The sequence below is a fragment of the Pocillopora damicornis genome, chromosome 2 (genome assembly GCF_964200805.1).
Source record: "Pocillopora damicornis chromosome 2, jaPocDami1.2, whole genome shotgun sequence".
NCBI classification, from domain to species: Eukaryota; Metazoa; Cnidaria; class Anthozoa; order Scleractinia; family Pocilloporidae; genus Pocillopora; species Pocillopora damicornis.
The window spans coordinates 10819790-10839012 of record NC_142671.1 but is presented as its reverse complement, the minus strand read 5'-3'; the positions used below and the strand labels follow the sequence as shown (position 1 = coordinate 10839012).

Genomic DNA, 19223 nt, shown 5'->3' with positions numbered 1-19223 from the left:
CGCGCGTTATATCCAAACTTTATTATAAACGGCATTTATATTACGTCTTATGGTGTCTAGAAAGTTCCAACCTCCCATTTAAATAAAATCGATTTGGTTTCTTTAGGTGTCAACAAACAATGAGTCAAACCCTTATTTTCAAAGCGCGCTTCCTTGAATCGAGAGGGTACTAAGAATTGAGAGCGCACCATGACCATGTGGGTCACAAGTAAGAGATCTTGAGTCAAATGAGTGACGCAATTTTTATGAAACCTATGCCTACATAAGGAAGAAATTAAACCGAGAGAGCTTGTAACTGTTGATACCAGTCTAATAGCTGCTTAGTTGATTCACTAACCACAGATCACTGAGGTCTATCTTTCTGTTAGTTAGCTTTTTACGCATTCCATTCTTTCTATAGATTATTTGATGCCATCTTTTTCAAATTTCTCCCCACCAAATATTAGTATTCTACAGCGCTTTCTTTTAGGAGATGAGTTGCATGAACGACTTTCGTTACCGCCTGCGTGTACTTTCGTTTTGCCACTTTAATAATGGAAAAGATGACTAACATGCAAGCTCAAGCCTTAGTTTACATAAGGAAGAAATTAAACCTAGAGAGAGCTTGTAACCTTGTGCGCAAGTCTAATGGCTGTTCAAGGTTTTAAAACCAGACATCGCGATCCGTCGTCCAGTGCTCTATATAAAATGCCACGGGCGGTACTTAAGATGTTAATATAGTGCGTGGGAAGAATAGTTACAGCTGGGAGACTTTTTGGAACTCCAAGGTTACTTAACTTCGCGTTCTTATCTAAGCAACAAAATATAGTAATATATATAGAGTTAATTTGATTTTATCAACTGATTGATAATGTAAAAAAAGACCATTACATGTATAGGCTACTTTTTGGCGACGTCTGCACAGAGACAGACCTTCTCGCGGATTTTGTTTGGTGAAGCGACTCGAGGTAGAATAACTCTTATGTATTGTGACCGCGGTTTTTTTTTTTTTTTCAGCCATCCAGACGGGTTTTCGGATCTAAACCCTAAGGCATTAGCCATCATCCACTTGGCGTCTCCTACCATAGAATGACACCACCTTTATGAATGATAAAATGATATCGTTAGAGCATGAGAAGCATGATAAATTTTAAAATTCCGAGATTGCTTACCCTTTGGACATTTTGTGAAACTAGACGAAGTTTAAGTCGGAGTACCATGACGATCTAAATGTCTCTGTTGGCATGATTGCATGTTTCTTATAAAAAGGTAACTTGCTGGGTTTTTTTTTTTGTAATAACGCCAATGGAATATCGAATGATAAGAATGAAATTAACGCAAACGTACAGCCTATATCACGTGAAATTGCTATCTTAAGCAATGGAATGGATGCAATGTCAAACAGTGTTCCTCCAAACGAGAGTTGATCACACAGCCTTTAAACTTCACGAAAAGTGAGCATTATAATATTCAGCAAATTCCCATTTCCGAATTCAGTATTTTCCTTTATTCGTGACAAATATTGGACAACTTCCTATATTCGACGACCGTGCACAATCTAAAAGATATGTAACACAAACGTTTAGCATGTGGGTTGGCTGACAAGTTGGCTAGAGCCTGTCTGTATGCTGTCTGACCGCGAATGCGAAACGGCTGGGACTTCAAAAGACATGAAGGTTTTGATTTTTCTTTCTTATAGGCTCTTGACTTATCTTTTTCTTTTTCTTTTTTTCTATTGGTATCGGTTTCTTTTTAAGTGCGGTGTAGCTTTCATATCCAAAGTCATTTTCTTTTATCTTCGAGACGTCAGTAACCGAGCGACCAAGCAACTAAGCAGTTAGTAATCAAACAATTTTAAGGCATCCCTTTCGCAAGATCCCAGCCGTCAATCGTAGTGGCGGCCGGCAGTTGCAAATTGCGGAATATAACCGTAAGTAGCCTTTTAAATATCTGAGACTTAATTAATAAACTTGTCTATTTTCTTTCAATCAGCAACATGACCGTGATCATTGACCTTCAGTTCACTGAAATAACAACAAAATTTCATAAGAAGTATGGCGCACTTCGAACCAGCCACACGCCACACTTTAGAGCATTTTCAAAACTCCTTTAGAAGTGCGTTGGCTTTTAAGACTAAAAGAATTCTCTAATATCGCAATTATATACACAGTGGTAGAGCAATGAACAGAGCTATGATAACACCGTGCATTTCTTATATGGCTAAGAAAGACTGACTTGTATGCTCCAAGTAAATCCATTGTTCGTATAAAATTATACAGTGCATAGTAAAAAAAAAAATAGTAACCTTACCTTTACTCAGTCAATCAGCGTAAACATTACCTGTAACGTTCGTAAAATCCCATAAATAGTCATAAAAAACATTGACATGATATCTTGGCTAGCATCAGTTCAAACGACTCTCCCAGACTCTTGTAAGCTTATAGTGAGTTAATATGCGTACGTTAATTGATCAGATAAGCAACTCGAATTACAATTGACATTGAAAAAATTGAAAACGTCAAGCTAAATTGCCTAAGATGCACTAACGATGACATAGAAAAGCTGATTTTAGATTATAAAGAAGAAAAATTAATAGTGCCTTAATAAACGTTGATCAGATAAAGAACTTGAAAATGGTCATTTGAAATATTGTTGGTCATTTTTTTACTTATCAGTTTGCTAGTGAGCGAAACTAATATACAGGAATACTTCTCCCTTTTATATTTTTGTTAACGTTTATAGGCCTCATAAACGCGTTTTAAGTCCAGAGTTGAGGAAAAACTTTGCCAGATCATCTTTGCATTTTCCATTTTCAGAAAGTCTTTGCTGTACGCGTCAGGAAAATTTCCTAGACATGTATAAATCAAAGAATCTTGTCACCCAAAACTCGCTTAACTTTGACAATTATGCTATATTTACCTCGCGTCTAACTTTTGTCTATCAAAGATAGAGATCAGTTAATTGCAGCAAGCATTGAGATGTATTGACTCTCGGGAAACATTTGAGAGTATAAAGCAGTTCGTTAGAAGTGCTTTCACTCAATTTCAGTGAATGCGGTTAGCTGACAGAACAAGAGGAGAGAACACGAACAAGAGAGACCAGAAAACACTACATGAACTATAAAGTACTGCAGCAGGTAAGTGGAAAATCGAAATTTTAGTATCTTAGAGTATTGAAGTTATTCCAAAATATACGACAATCGTAACTTATCCCTCGCTAAGATGTAATGAAACGGCTTAAAAGGGTTCGAGCGTCTGCTAAGTGTCTCTCAAAAGAACGATCGAGAGTGTCATATTATTTTGATTATCATATAATTAGGATTCGTTCTAATTGGGACGAAGAAAATTTCATTAATTAAACTAAATCGCTAACTTAGCTTGCATTAGTAAGACAAGCACCTACTGAGTTAAGTGGGGGAAAAAACCAAACCAAACAATGGTAGTTTAAGTAGGAGGACAAACATTGACACGAATTGGGAATGATGAAATTGACAAATTTCATGCTAAATTACTTAAGATGCGCAGACGGTAACCAGAAAATGCTTAATTTGCTTTGTGTAGAAAAAGAAATAGCTAAAAGCAGTGTCATTAAGGGATTATATAGCGTTTGGAAAGCTTGAACTTAATATTGATACAGCCTTGTGCCCCTACAAAAATGCTACACGATGTTCATACTGATTTTAAGTAGTTGACAGCATGTCGTATCTTAAAGATAATTGACGAAAAAGCTAGGTGCTACAAATCCGCTCATCAAACTGTAACATTGAGTTATGCATGCTCCTTTGAAGTTTTAAATGTAATAAAGGACCATTTGAATATTTTCTTTTGTCATTCTTAGTCATTTTAAACTTAACACTACGTCTGTCTTTAACCAGTCTGTCTGTCTTTCTAAATTACTGATACGATCGGAGAGTAAAATACTAAAAACAATTCCTTGAAACTGGATGCGTCCATCCCGAAGACTCAAAGAGGCTGAGACAGAGCCAAGAAAATACGGTCTTTACTGAGAGGCATTGCCTGTTGGACTTAAAAGAGATACAAATAAGCTGAAGAGATAAATCACTTGTCGATTTGCTGACGCCACAAGCAGCTGGTAATAAGCCTTCAAATTTTATGGAACGAAAACATAGAAATCTAACAAAAAAACAGATTTGTGATCAGATCACAGGAAATTACAAAGCCGAAAACGGGAACCGGAGATCAATGACTGGAGAATTAATCTTCTTCATGCAAATTTATTTTTCGTCCTTAATACAACAACATGTTCACTTAACCCAATTTTTCCTATCATAATCTGCCATTGCTGCCAATTATTCTTAAAACCAAACGTGAAAAAATATATTCTCTAACCTCAGAGCGTGGGTGAAGTCGATGCTATTTACATATCCCGTAAGATGACTTCCCTGTTGCTTTTATTTCAAAGGTTTCCGGTTAGCTTTTTTAAAACTTCCTCTTTGGTTAGGTCCAGGGTTCAAAGAACTTAAATCTAAAAGCTTTATTCTGCAAACCATTTTCTACTGGACTACGTGTTGGCAACGATTGCCTGTTAATTTAATTAGCTAGACAATTACTCGCTCAACCATTAACCAAGTAACCTGAGCTCTCTGATGCAACATGTACAGTCCTATGTGTGAGGATTAATTAACTAAATCGGAAATAAATTTTGCTTAAAAGCATTTGCTTCAAAATATTCGAGTCTCTTCCACATACCCTCTTTACAAAGGAAAAAATGTTTGAAAGAATTTATTTTTAAAACAGCCTTTGCGGTAGAGAGAAAAAAGCGGCAATTCTAAAAGTATTTATGCCTTCGATAAACAAAGCATCCATAAACGTAAGCGTCTCCATTGGATAGTTACCATAAGTGAGCAATACCTCGTTAATAAATTATTCAAGTATGCCATTGAAATAAAATTCTATACGAAATCCGCACTAGATTTTAGGAATGAAAATTTATCTGAACAAAATTTGCCGTAGTCACGGAAACTCTCGGAGTATATAAGCTGAAAAGAACTGCAGTAGATAAAGCTTTCCAAGGAAATTACCGCTTGGTTATATTTCTCGTCGATTTTGATGGCTTCACTGTAAATAATCTGAGAATTGGAAGAGAACTTCATCACAAAAGGTGAGGAATCCTTAAAAAGCATTTCGCCAGCTAAACACGGAAATTAACCAATTATGATTACTTCTGTTTTTCGTAACTGTCGAAGCCATATCCTTTGAACACTTTCTCTCAACTTAAAACCCACAGTGTGGGCTTGCACCGCATGTTTAATGAGACTTCTTCCTTTAGGGCCGATATCCTACTGAACATTTGTGATCCGGTCAACTCCAAAACATTGTTTTTATTTCCGTGTGTAGATTGATTGCCTTGCAGAGCTGTTGGCCGCGATTGTTGACTAAAGGAAAGCTGAAGAAAAAATTATACCATTTTTACTTTTACAGGTAAGTTATTTTATTATTGATACTGCGCTGTTTGCTGGCTGTGTCACAAAGAAACAAGGATCCGCCAAAAACAAGCCAATAAGAGGAAATGTCATGAAACACCGAAAAGTTACTTTTCATATAGGACCGGAGACAAAACGATAAGGATGTTAATGAATTAAGATGTGACTGAAAAACTCTTCTTCTTTAGACTAAGTAAACCTTACGAGTAAAGTTCAGGGGGAAGGAAAATTATATTACGTAATGAGTTTAGTGAGAGCAGTTGGGTAACTAGGAAAATGAAAGATGAAATTTACATTTAAAATGTTATCGGTTTAAAATCAGATGAGGGATTGAACGCGTCTTGCACAGATACATTAGCCTGAGATTTCTTGTTTTTCTTTTGTTGTTAAGTTTTGTTTTCTACAATTCTGATTTTATCTCTTTGTACACGAGAAGACCTTTGTACAAAAGCGGCCCTTTCGAAAGCCATCTAAAAGCAATCTCAAATGGCTGGTTCCTAAATTGGCAGGCTTAATGAGAATAAACTTATTTTGCTTTAAATCCACCTGAAATTCTATCTTCTCAGGCTTATAATTCCGTTAGGTTTAAAGAATCACTTTCTGATTCTGCCGTGCGTTACCACTGATTTGCAAGTCTGCCATGAGCAAATTTTTTTTTTCATTTTTTTTTTTTTTATCTGACTGACTATGTGGATTTTTATTCAGCTCTGCTTTATTACGATCTATAAATGCGTTCGTTTTCGAAGAGACGATATGAACATGACGCTTAAAACATTGTTCCCAACTTATGAGTTCGGCCTATTTTCATACGCCTTCTGATAACTTTTGCGTCGAAAATTCTACGCGCATTTTCAAAACCCTCAAAATTCTTCCGTATCTCTGCCGGAAGAGTTAACAGGTCAACATTGCGTGATGTTGTTTGTAACTATGCCGTTCGAAAAAGCTCGAATGGCGTCATTCCTGAAATCTAATGGATTCTTTTTCGGAGAGATCAATAAAAGTTGCGGAAGAGGACTAGCGAGAAGGACGTAACAAATAAAAAATTTATATTTTTCCCGCCGGGAAAAATCGCTTAGAACGTTACAATGCTGCTGTTAATTAATTATGAATGGGGCTGAATCGAGCGAAAAAACACGAAACACTTCGCCTGCTCTAAAATTTGAAACTGTTCTGACTAAATAAAGCTATGATTAGAGGATAGTCAGTAATTTTTTTTTCTTAGTGGACGATGTTCAACGTCTATGTATCAAATTTTTAGAATGATTTTTCGTATTTTTTGTGTTTTTTAACTTCAAATTGTTATTAAACACTCAGGATGCGTTTTTAGTGCCGAAGACGTGCTAAAACTTTTCGAAGATGTTGCATTGAAACTGATTCTCCTTTGTTTCCTTACTCAAATGGTTTTGGTCCACTTCAAAGAGAAAGCTTTGAAAGTTATGGGCCTTGCTAAATACTGAAAGCATAATTACGTCATAAAAACAACGTGAGTGAAAGGAATGAAAAAGTCGTTATTCTATTGTCCATGTTAAAGCAATTCCCTCTGTGGAACACAATAACAACACAATATTGCAAGATTTCCTTCCACAGGACTTATTTAAAGTTCCTCATCGATAAAAGCCGGAGGAAATGACGTCAATTTAACTCATTAGAGGCTAAAAACATCTCTCAAGAGAAAATTTGAGCGATCGGAGAGGAGGTAGTTTAAATTTAGATTTCACATTAGCTTTGTTAACAATGAACAATTGTATCTAAAACACATGTCACAACCGCATTTACCAACGATAGAATTGTTAGATTCACTTTACCAGATGAGGTTTAATTAGGGTTCTTTTTCTCCCCTAAAAAAGGATAAAATTAGGAATGCCTAACATTCAACTGACCGACAGAAAATCGAAGGCTTAGGCTCGGGTAATTTCTGTTAGCATAATTGTGAGCATAATTAGTTCTAGACATCATCAGCATGCCGGCAGAAAACTGCCTTTCGAGCAGAGTTCTGAGTAGAATCCCTTAAAAATTAACGGCGTAGACTAAAAAACCAATCAAACGAATAGTTTTCAATCTCTGTTTTGCGGAGTTGCTCGTTGCTTTAGCGTCTCAGCTATTAACGTTGACCACCTTATTATGAATGTTAAAAATTACCGCCGTTTTAAAAGGTTGAATCTAAGTTTGTGATCAAAGAAAGAATACATGTACATATATGTACATTTATAATTTGAACTTACACGTCTGGTGTACTTATTCATTTGTTGAGCAGAATTTGAAGAGAACTTCGAGTAGAATTTGCGAGTTTTATTGCGACTTTCATTAACGGCAGTGCTGCATGGAAAGCAGAATTTGTTATGTAGCGGCCAAAGGCTAGCCAGACGTATCCTTTAATAAAGAGCATGCCGCTATCAATCAGATTTGCAAAGCCACATAAAACTAGTCCTAACTTTTTATAAGCTTCTCAGAACGCAACTAACGCGCAGACGAGAGCAAAACATTTCCCTAGCAAGCACTCCGCGGGGGAGCACCACTCATGCGTGGTAAATTCCGCGCCAGTCATAATAGTTAAAATAATCTCACGTTACTATGTCAATAGTATTACTACACTATTCTGATAATTTTCTTTTCTCTACGCTTAAAGTAAAGACTCTTAAAGAAGAAGCCTATTATTTTTCTGAGTCTATTTGTCCATTTCGGACAAATAGCAAGCTCTTATATAGTTGCAAAGATGGAAGATAGTCATTTGAGGCCCTGAATGAAATGGTTAAATATCGTAACCGAAACGTATCCATAAGGATTTTTTGCTGTATTCTTGCCTGCACGCCTTATCTTAAAAGTTCCCGGAACATAGAAACTCGATTTCGGAGCTCTAACAGTTTTTTTTGTCTCTTCTTGTTTTAAAAATCGATAACCATTCGCATATTTCTACGAGTATTTTCGTCGTATCCTCGTTGAATTTTACCGACATAATCCTGATAAAAATCAATCATACCAAGGCAAACTATTGGCTTTTGCCTCTTATAGTATTGTCTTTTTAAAGTGCAAAAGGAACTTCAACAATGTTTCAGTTGCAGTTGATTACAAATTTACAGATATCTCGATCCAATCGTAGACAAGCAATGTTTTTCTTTACGTGCTATCGCAAACAAAAGAAATAAAGCTCTCGGTTATTAATTCGCTTTAAAATCAAAGAGCTGTGAGAAAGAACCGAAAAGAACCAACTGTCATCTTTTATTTAGTACATTTTAATCCCGCTCATAAAGCCAATGTCATTTCGGTGTACATTATTGACGAAAACGAGTGTTATTGAATTAAGTATGCAATAATTTTCTTCGCGGGTACACTTGTAAATAGGTGATCGCGAAAAATCTGCTGGAAAGCGAAATTTACATGTTTTGGTAATATCTTAGTAGAAAGTCAATGGGATTAATTTATTTTGGATGCAGGCACTCGATAATTTGTTGTAGCGGTTAATCATGCAATTCTTTCTGTTTCCCGATGTCAGCGAAGTTGCAATCAGACCATTTGGGAACACTGACAAATTCTGACGTACAAAAAGATTAAAATTCTCAATTTCCAATTTAACCTGATAGTTAAAGATAAGAAAAGCAATTTAGGGATAACACTCAAGATTTATTCTAGTTGATTTATAAAATGAAATCTCTGAAGTGCAATTTTTTCCTCTGCTCAGGGAAATACGATATTACAAACATTCTGATTATAATATTAAAAAAAAACGTGGAAAAGAAGGAAGGCCTTAATTAAAAGATACGACAAACAAAAAGGAAAGAAACAAAAGAATGAAATTTAAGAAGGACACTGTAACTTCTCCTTTCAGATTTCTCCTTTAAAGAAGAACAAATTTCAGTTGGATTGGACATCATGTCGAACGGCCAAGACCGCCTGGCGCTAAGCATTGCGCAAAGAGATAATGTCTTCGTTGCGGTGGAAGCCACGATACTGATTTTGGTGGACATCACAGCTTTGATCGGAAACATTCTGGTTTTCGCCGTAGCCTATAGAAATCGCCGTCGTCTTACCATCACAGACGTGTTAATCGTCGCACTCTCCCTGACAGATCTACTGGTAGCAACCTCAGTGATGCCACTTTCTGCAGGAGCGCTTATCGCAGGGGTTTGGCCTTACCACAGAGCTGTTTGCCTTTTCCAGGGATTCTGCGTTATAACGTTTGCTACAGCTTCACTTAATACTCTCTCTGTCATTGCCCTTAACAGATATTTCTGCGTCGTGAAGCCTAACGACTATCGAACCGTGTTCTCCATGAAAAGAACGCTAGGTTACTTGGTGATCGTGTGGCTACTGGCGTGCCTTTTTTCAGTTTCTACACTTGTGTTTGGTAGGGAAGACTACGCATTCCAGCCCGGCAAAGTTCTTTGCGTTTATCCCTTCGAAATAAACATCGCTTACACCGTTTGTCTCGATGTTATGTTCATTGGAGTGCCAACATCAACCATTGTTTTCTGTTATTGGCGCGTTTTTAAGACAGTGCGAGGGCAAAACCGCGTCATGACGGCAAATGGGGAAGATTCTGCGACCAGGGTCAACGTGCGCGACGCCAATATCACCAAAACTCTAGTAGCGGTTGTCGTTGGATTTGCATTATGCTGGCTTCCCGTGTTAGTGATGGACACCACAGACGTGGTGACAGGCGCTCTTATTCTGCCCCGTCAGATGTACCTGTTCTATACAATCATGGTTTTCTTGTCTTCTACAATCAACCCTTTTATTTACGCGGTTGTGAACAAAAGATTTAAGAGAGAGTTTTTGAAGATTTTCCGACTTATTCTAAACTACCGTGAACAAGTTCACCTGCCATCCGTGAGATCATCTTCTCAGTAATAAACAGGTTTGCGAAACAACAGAATTTCTCTCGAGGGCCAAAAAACTTGAGGGTTTAAAACTCTAACGAGGGCATTACTGAACGATAAACTGGTGTTTATTCACGCCGTTGCAAATATGTTCATAAAACTTTAACAGCATAACTGATAAATCGCAATTTCCTTGACAATAGAAGGGGCTGTGCGGTGATTGGTCTACGCCAGATAGCGACGCGGTTGGAAGTAGCCTTCCTGATAAAAGCCAGCATTTGGACTTCTGTGGATTAGTACTTTCCCCCTAGGATCAGCGTGTTTCTGGCCGTGATTTTTTCCATGTTAAAAGTCCAACTTATTCGAGACAGCATCGCCCTAATAAATGTTGGCTTTGATGACAGCTCTGGGAAAGAATCGAAACCCAAAGACGAAGGAAAATGGTCTTAATACGACACTACAATTTTGCGAGACCCTCACAGTTTGGAGAGACCATACGCACCCCTAACACGATATTTTTTCATCGTATTACAGTAGGTAGACTGAACTGAAATATTTTCCTAGGAGAATAAATATCTTCTGGAAAATTTTAAGAGTTATTAACTTCCGTCAAGATTAAACAGTGTTCTCTTGCTAAATCTGTAACCTATGGTTATTCAATAGATAACTCTTTGGTGTTTAAAAATAGGATTTTTTTTTGGGAGAGGGGGTTGGAGGTGGAAGCAATTTTGTATGTAGCACATAATCAGCGGGTATTAGACTCAAACAACCAACTAGAAAAAGAAAGCTGGTTTTTTCAATAAAAAAATTAGACGTAGGAGTTCTGAAGCCGGGAACTATACTTTGAAAACAATCCAGAGCGATTGAATATCCAGACCGAAATTATATCACAAAAACCGCCCTATACAATCATGAAATTAAAAAACCAAATGTCAAAACAGCGAAAACCAACAACCCCAGTGGATTAAAAAACGGAAAAACCATCAAGATTCTGAGAAGATCAATAAAACACCGACTTCAAAATTGATGTAGACGGGTATATATCTCGAACTTATTAATACCACGTTTTGTCTTTTTGACATTTTGTTGCGGGAGTATATCTTATTTATCCATTATTATTTTTATATTAATTTTCACTTTAATTTAATCTGCTATCTACAGCAGACTTAAACTCTATGTAAGAGATATAAGCTGAACGAGCAACTGCATTCCCAATAAATTTTAATCAAGATCACAAATACGATACATTTCATATGATAGTTGTCGAATGTGGAGGACACATTGTGCACTAATAATAAAAAAGCTGAATTCTGCCGACAAAGTATTCATCAGATAACATCTATTAATCCTTTAACTCTCAATATCGGATTCAGTTAATTCTCCCTCTGGCTTCACATTTCCTTGTAAATAACTTACAAGAGTTTGGTGTCAGATCGAGATAACAACTTCAACCTGATAAGTTTGAATATTCCTATGACCTGCTGTTTGCTGGATAATGTTTAGATTTTATAGGGAGAAGTTACTTGTTAATCTCTTCTAGGAGTTAAGGAATTAAAAAGCTTAATAAAATCAATAAAATCAATAAAATCAATAAAATCAATGGTCTTGTTATACCAGATTATTTCAAAGAGCCGAAAGCCACATGGAAGACACACTAAAAATTGTTACTCAGACATCAAATTACAGCGAAGTCAGACGTCCATATTGGAGATAAAATCCATTCTCAAAGCTTTATAAAACAAAAACATACCGATACTGGACTTGTCAAACTTGCATCAGAAATCAACCAGAGATACACCACGCTTACCGAAAAAGTCAGGAAGTGCCGTGGACCCGATATATTTTCTTTTACGATTCATACTTTTCGTCGAAGTCGTCGGTCCCACCCAGCGGTTCTTCTGATAAATTTAGTGCGACACGTGACAATTGGGGTGTCAGACATCCCGGAGGTATGACGTCATCTCCCCTCACAGAGCGCCTCACTTTTTTCTCGTAATTAGTGAAACCAAACCTCCGCAGTATAAAGATGAATGGAATAAAGAAACACGACGACAGAATCAGAATGACTATTACAACATATCCCCAATTTGGATATTGAGTCGGGACCACGTCTGCCTGCGATAGGATAGGAAATTGTTTTTATTTAACATCAGTTTTTCACCCCCAAAAAGATGATTTAATTCTCTATTAGGAATGAATGTTCAAAAATCTTCCACTCTGCCAAGTAAAGCAGAACGAAGTCATTGCTTATACGAGAAAAATGGTTTAAATCAGCAGTCGTTTATATGACCACCGTGTTAACTCGGAAGAGCGCCTCGGCCCTTTTTCAAATTTGTTGTTTTTCGTCGCAGTTCTCATTTTAAATTTGTTATCTTCGCAAAACAAGCACGGGCACCTTTTTTCGAGGCAGAGCTATTTCGTGTATTTACGGGTAAACCGCATTCCCATAAGCATGAACAAAGAAAGTAAAAGTTGAATTTACTCACAAGTTCCGGATGCCAGGCTGAATAAACGATAGGTTTGATTCCCATGTTTACTATACTAGCCACCAAAATACTGAAAACAAGGAATGGGGCAACAAAGCGCCATGTGATCTTCCAATACCACCCAGGTCGGCTTCCAATCATGTACTCGATATCATCCTCAAACCTGAGGAGAAACGTAAAACGTAAAACAAAAATTAGTCTCAGAGGAAAGCAAACATTGGGCGAACTTGTGGCCTAGCGACTAATGTCCTGAAATACGAGAGAGGTCTGGATTAGAGTCCTTCCACTGTGCTCGCTCCTAGGGTGGGAGGAGAGAGAGGGGAGGTAAGTGATTCTCTTAGTCGCTCCATGCTTTTGGTGTTGAAACCCTGTAAGTGATGGGTAAGTAAGTAAGTAAGTAAGTAAGTAAAAGCCTTATTCAAACAAGATGGGGATTAAAACTAAGCAGCTAGTGGAGGAGAAAACATCAAAATATCCTATTTCTAAAATTTTGGACTAAACGTGATAAGACAAACTCAACTTATCAGTCTAAAACAGTAGTCCTGCCAACGGAAGTCCCCCTTCCTCTTTTTCAACCATGAGGAGAAACAAATTTTGCGAGGGTTATTTTGCTTCATTGAATATAAAATACCAAGTCAAACATGGCGTGAAGAGTGAAGCAGGACATGTCTTTGCTCTCTTGCACCGAGCATCAAGTATTAAGACACTTACTTGGATGCACCATAGATGTAATGAACAGCAATCAGCTCAAAGAAGCCGATGAACAGAACAGGAATGGTTCCACTGAACGAATCAAACATCTGCAGCCAGTACTCGCCGGACCTCTGACAGAATAACAAACCAACCAGGAAACTACCAACACAGAGGATACCTGGAGATAACATGAATAACGTGGAATATCCGCCATCATAAGCTTTTATCACGAGCTTAAATTTTACCCTAAAACTCCCAAGATCTACGGTCAGTTTCCTCACCCTTCAAGATGTCATCATTTCTCTGTTAAAATCGAACAATAAAAAGAAACGAGAAATAAAACTCTTGTGAAATTAGGGAAAGAAATAAAAAACACATTCACGGACTGCAGAAGTCAAGCAGGCCGGCAAAGTAAATTTATATGGCGGAATCCACCGTCACGAGCACACTGAAGAGCATTTCAACCTGATTCAGAGTACGGAAAGTCTCGTGTTTCGGTTATTATCAAGGAATGAGCTCTTCTCTCCTAACCTTAACACATATTAATTTTTAAACCTACCATAGTTTCATTTACTTACCAGTGAGGATCTCTTTCCTGCAAGGAAAAATTTAAAGGTCATATAAAGGTGTGAGCGCTCCCTCCAAAGTTCCAAACATACTGCCGAGTCCAAGAGTCAGTAACATGCAAAAAAACAGCACAGCCCACAGCGGGGATATGGGCATCTTCACTATCGCTTCCGTGAAGGCGATGAATGTTAACCCAGGTCCCTGTGCAGACTGGATACAGAAAGGAAAAAATAGCAACCATAGCGTTTAGCTTCTCTTTTCAAAGTTTTTGGCATCTCATCCATTTCAGTGTTAGTTGCTCCTCATGTTAGACATACAAGGTATGATTACTCTTAATATGGTCCTTTGCTGTTCTATATTTGTTGCTTAAAAAATTTGGCCTGTACATCGTTCAATATACAGTTTATTCAATTAACATGACATGAAGTGCTCGACCCACTTTTCGTGGTCGCTTCCTTCCCTACAAGAATGCAACGGACAACATCCTCGAAGATAAAATGCATAGATATCAATTCATTACAGCTTTCATCGTGAACTAGGAAATGTATCATCTTCACACTGAGTGTACGCACTTACCTCAGACAACCAAAATTCCAAATCCTTACAATGCTTTTCAATGTTGGTGCTATTTCCTCCGTAGATATCCAAACATTCGTGATATGAATGATGGGCCTTGAAAAAAAAAAGGGTGGTAACCGTTTTCCCCTAAAAGCGTTCAGCACGGATGTCGAATGTGAACCTAATAGTAACCCAGCTCACCGGCTCTCAGCGGTAAAGCACATGTTCCCGAGATCCTATCTCTGGTGGGAAATTAAGATTCTTACTTGTAACATGTGTTAGATATGTTACGTTTATGGTTTACATGACCATATCTAGAAATGGCATTTGGTGTAATTCTACATGAATTGTTGACTTAAAGCCACAAATAAAAAGCGAAGGAGTGTTTTTAAGTGCACTTTGTGACGGAAACACTTGGCTTCTGACAATTGAATACAAATTTTTATTCGACGACCGAATTCCAAATTCATTTACAACCTTTTTAAACATACTTGTGCCGATAGCATTATTTATGATCTTACCTTGAATCCAAGAATGGAGAAAATGACAATTGAAGCAAAGATTGAGGTGCCACAGTTGATGGTGGACACCAGAATAGCGTCCCGTTTGCAATTGTTATGGACATCGTTGTAACTGGACATGGCGATGAGTCCACCGAAAGCAACTCCTAACGAGTAGAAAATCTGTGTGGCGGCTTCCAGCCAGACTTGAGGATCAGTAAGTTTATCAAACTGGAAAAAGAAAACAAGGAGAATACCAAAAATATGACAGACGGGGTATTGATTATACCAGTTATTTGCTGGCATACAAAGCACATAATAACTTGCAATCTCCTTAAAAAATTTTCGAGAGTTTATTTGGTTTAACCAATACAGGTTTATAAATAGATTAAATCAGTATTAAGATCTCTTGGGATACTGAGTTTTTCGCAAGCGTTGAATTGTACGCAAATTTCTAATTATTTTTTTTTTGTTGTTGTTGCCTGATTTTGTTTGAAAAAACAAAGTGGGATCCAAATTAATCTGAAATACGTGAAATGTCTAGTGAAATAACTTAATCTAGGCCATTTTGATGAAGGTAATTATTATCTCCCATGCTCACAGGAATAAAACAGACTATTTAACTAAAATCTTAGATGTTTCATATTTGTTTCATGACTGGGTTTACTACCTGAGGGGTAAACATGTGTTTGACGCCATCAACAGAGCCTGGTAAACTGATCCCACGACCAAAGAAGATAATCAGTACGACGTATGGAAATGTGGCGGTGAAGTAGACTGCCTGCAAACCAGAAAGAAACTCAAACCATTTTCAACTATTGCAACGCTGTGAACTGAATCTGATTCGTCCTCTCATTTATCAAAGGACGAAAACTTCCGTCACCATTTTATCAACGAAGCACTCACAACTTCTTTGTCAAGCAAGTTTATCCGACCTCTAGCAGCGCGAAGGGACATTTAGGCCCCAACCTCGTTCGCAAACTCATATCTTTGAAACGTTTTTGTCCTTCACACAAACTTAAACGCTATAAAATTAAAGGAAAAACGCATTAGTGTGGCAAGTGTCTCACTCTTTCTGTGGTTGACCACTGCAGCTGGGAAAGTAGGAATACAAACACACTGCAATTATTTATCTTCCGCAAAAGAAAACGAACGATCTCGATGAGTTAGAAGGCTCATTACCGCAGAGAACTATGTAGCGGTTTTTTCTTTTTTGGCGCTAAAAGCTACCTTAAACATGAACACAAACACAATACATTGACTCAAAAGAGATAAACAAGACAATAAACCCAGAAGAGACAAGGATGGAGAAGGATGCCGAAAGACTGAAACAGAGAAGAAAATTTAGGCTACCAGTAAACTATGGTTAAATGCAAGAATATTTATCATAGTACTCACTTTTCCTGCTGATTCCACACCACGCATCATGCACAAGAATACAACAATCCAAGAGAGCAGCAACACCAGGCACAAATGCCACAGGAGTCCTCCACTCTCTTCGATGGACGCACTTATTTCTAAGGCATTCCTGTACCAGTAATACTGTGTACGGCCTGCTAATTGACACTCCTCCACGAAAGTGACATTATCCACCATAGGACAATTGGCGTAAGGCAAAGGGTCCTGGAAAGAAGCGAATAAATAGTAAAAGCACCAGGCGATGATCATGTTGTAGTACAGGCCCACCAACAGGCAGATAACCACTGATGCGAACCCCAGTCCACCCAAGAAGGGGTGAATGGCATTCCACACACCCACAGATCCTTGACGCAGGCTCTGACCAATCGCCAACTCCATGAAAAACAGGGGGATTCCCATTACAACCAAACTGAAGACGTACGGGATGAGAAAAGCACCTAGAAAAAAAATTTCAAGAAATGCTGTTCACCGCCTCTCATATCTGAAACTGTGAGGGCAAAGAAAAAGCCGCGAGCACAAAGTTCCTAGCCTCTCGCTTCCAAGTTTCACCTCGTTTTGTTCCCAGAGATTGACGTTCCGAAAAAAACCGGAGAGCTCAGTCCGGTATAGCAAAGGCTACAGTAAATTGAACCTGAAAAGATTTTCCAGTTTCTTTAAATCTCCGTAAGGTCTCCATGAAACGAACCACATTCTACGAAGGGAAGCGTTACTAACATTCTAATAATCATTTGACTCCCTAAGAGTGACAAGCATCTAACTTCTCCCCCCCGAATCACACATAAAGGTCACGACAATAAAGGAAATGATCACCAGCTAAAGAAGCTCATGATTATTAGACAAATTCTCCATGTCAACACCTCAGGAAATGTATAGAGAACAGTATGGAGAAGATGCATACTGATGTTAGGGTATAAAGGGTTAAAGCTGTCCATGGGATTTTCCGCAAAGCCTCCTTTGGGAGTGACATTGCGTGACATCCTAGCTCTGGAACGCCTCCTTAGGCAGTAACGTTGCATGACATCCTAGCTCTAGAGCGGTTGCAAAGGAGACCCATCCTAGCGATCGATTCACACGTATTTCGTGCAAACTACCCATGTTCCAGGAAACCCTCGGAATATATTTGAGAAATACTTTTGTTGATAGTTCATGTAGGTGATGTTAGAGGAGAGGTTTTATTTTTTATGTAAATGACAAGTCAACTGCGAATCTGACACCTCTCCAGTACACTAAGCTAAAATCACACACACAACTGATAAAGAGAAAATAGTACATTCAGTCCACTAAAAATTTGGCTAAAATGTCTTTGAGGTCAAAATTATTTCTAGGTTTTTCTTGTTAGAAACTTCATCTCCGTCAAGGACTGTCTCAACAATAGGATATTTCTGAATCACTATACTTTGTTTAGGTTTCAACGAATAAAGCGATACTTGGTCCATCCTAGCAGTTTTTCCATTGTACAAGATTAAGATGCGCGAAAAATATTTACTGAAGCGCCCAGTTCTGTTTCTGAAAAAATCTTAAGTTCATTGTCGTAAGAGACGGAAACTAAAGACCACTATCGGCAGACAAATACAAGCGTGTGGGAATAGGATAGCGCTCAACACCAGGTCTGTTACTGAGAGTTTTTCTTAGCTATACCAAACTCTTTTTTTGAAAAAATGAAGCGAAATTGCTCACGAAGGGCAAAAGAACAAATTTCGAAGCATTTAAATAAAGGTTGCTTACCCTAAGAATCGATCTCGAACAAACTAAAATACAGTAAAGTTATTTCCGGTGTCGACGCTATGAAAGTCAAAAGGAATGAAATTCACTACTAAAACTACCCACCCTTCATAAGGGAAACTTTTCTGTCACATAAAGTACTGCTCGATATAATTTTACGAAAGATTCGTTGAAAGCGCAAGACCCCTTTGAATTTTAGTAAGCTAAATGGGTTTGACACAGAAGTGTGAAATAGGAAACCCTTCGAATTCTCACCCGATGTCTCTGGGGTGTTAAAATCGTCCAGTAGTCAATACTAAGATAAGAAACCAGGCAAAACTCTATGTCTTTTGTTAGTCACTGGATTTATTAACCTCCTCCATTCTTTTGGCACAGGTAAGGGAAACGCCATACATTTCCAAGACCAACAGCAAATCCGACAGTGGCAAGCATGTACTCCAATTTATTTCCCCATCCTTTCCGCTTCGCCTCCACTTCAACTTGGAGCTCGTCATCGTTTTCCTCATCAGTGATGACCTGTTCCTCGTTTGAGGGTGAGGTGACTGTGACCGTAATATGTCCGTTTGATTCGCCTTTTTCCGACATTTTCTCTAGCACTCTTGCAGTACGATCCGTGCAAGCTACCAGGCACCCTTGGGAGTTAAGACCTGGAAAACTACATGTCACTTCAGACAGTAACTTATTCCAGTTAATAAAGAATATCGAGTTTCTACAAAACAATCGATTCAAAGAAAACTGTATTGTGGTCACTCAATCGACACAATCTGGAAAAAAATCCTTTGTTGAAAAAACATTGAAAGATATTGAAAGTCAGTTGAGAAATATAAATAACTCAGCTAAAAAGAAATTAAAAAAAAAAACCCTGTCTCTTCCTTGATGAACGTGGTTTCAGTGGTATGTTGATTTAAGCGTTTTAGGCAAATATTAACCTACTACCTTAACAGAAAACTTTAATTAGCATTTCCCGCAAAGCCACGTATTGCATAGTGGTTCGGTCTGTTCTATCAGTATTTCCATTTTAGCAAGGACATGTTTTACCCAG

The 19223-nt window shown here is 38.0% G+C and overlaps 2 protein-coding genes across 6 annotated transcripts; one reads left to right on the top strand and one right to left on the bottom strand.

Annotated features, from left to right (window-relative positions):
* Positions 1–1553: 1553 nt before the first annotated feature.
* LOC113670906 (melatonin receptor type 1A) lies at positions 1554–11823 on the top strand. 5 transcript variants are annotated; one of them, XM_089195473.1, is made up of 4 exons: positions 1554–1655; positions 3028–3115; positions 5337–5420; positions 9246–10871. In XM_089195473.1, exon 4 carries the CDS (start codon positions 9290–9292, stop codon positions 10265–10267), a length of 978 nt encoding a protein of 325 aa, XP_089051599.1. In that variant the 5' UTR covers positions 1554–1655; positions 3028–3115; positions 5337–5420; positions 9246–9289; the 3' UTR covers positions 10268–10871. The 5 variants fall into 5 exon arrangements, with proteins under 5 accessions (XP_089051599.1, XP_089051600.1, XP_089051598.1 ...); XM_089195474.1 differs by lacking the exon at positions 5337–5420; XM_089195472.1 differs by lacking the exon at positions 1554–1655 and having other exon boundaries at positions 3019–3115; positions 9246–11823.
* On the bottom strand, positions 11441–18887 carry LOC113670905 (sodium-dependent neutral amino acid transporter B(0)AT2). Its single transcript, XM_027187118.2, is given in 9 exon segments — positions 11441–12351; positions 12723–12885; positions 13434–13593; positions 13994–14192; positions 14559–14654; positions 15062–15271; positions 15711–15821; positions 16439–16896; positions 18535–18887. Coding segments are annotated over 9 exon segments (1896 nt in total). The 5' UTR covers positions 18767–18887; the 3' UTR covers positions 11441–12084.
* Positions 18888–19223: the final 336 nt, after the last annotated feature.

Coding starts and splice junctions, on each gene's coding strand:
- LOC113670906 (XM_089195472.1), top strand. CDS start 9,290: ATGTCGAACGGCCAAGACCGCCTGGCGCTAAGCATTGCGCAAAGAGAT.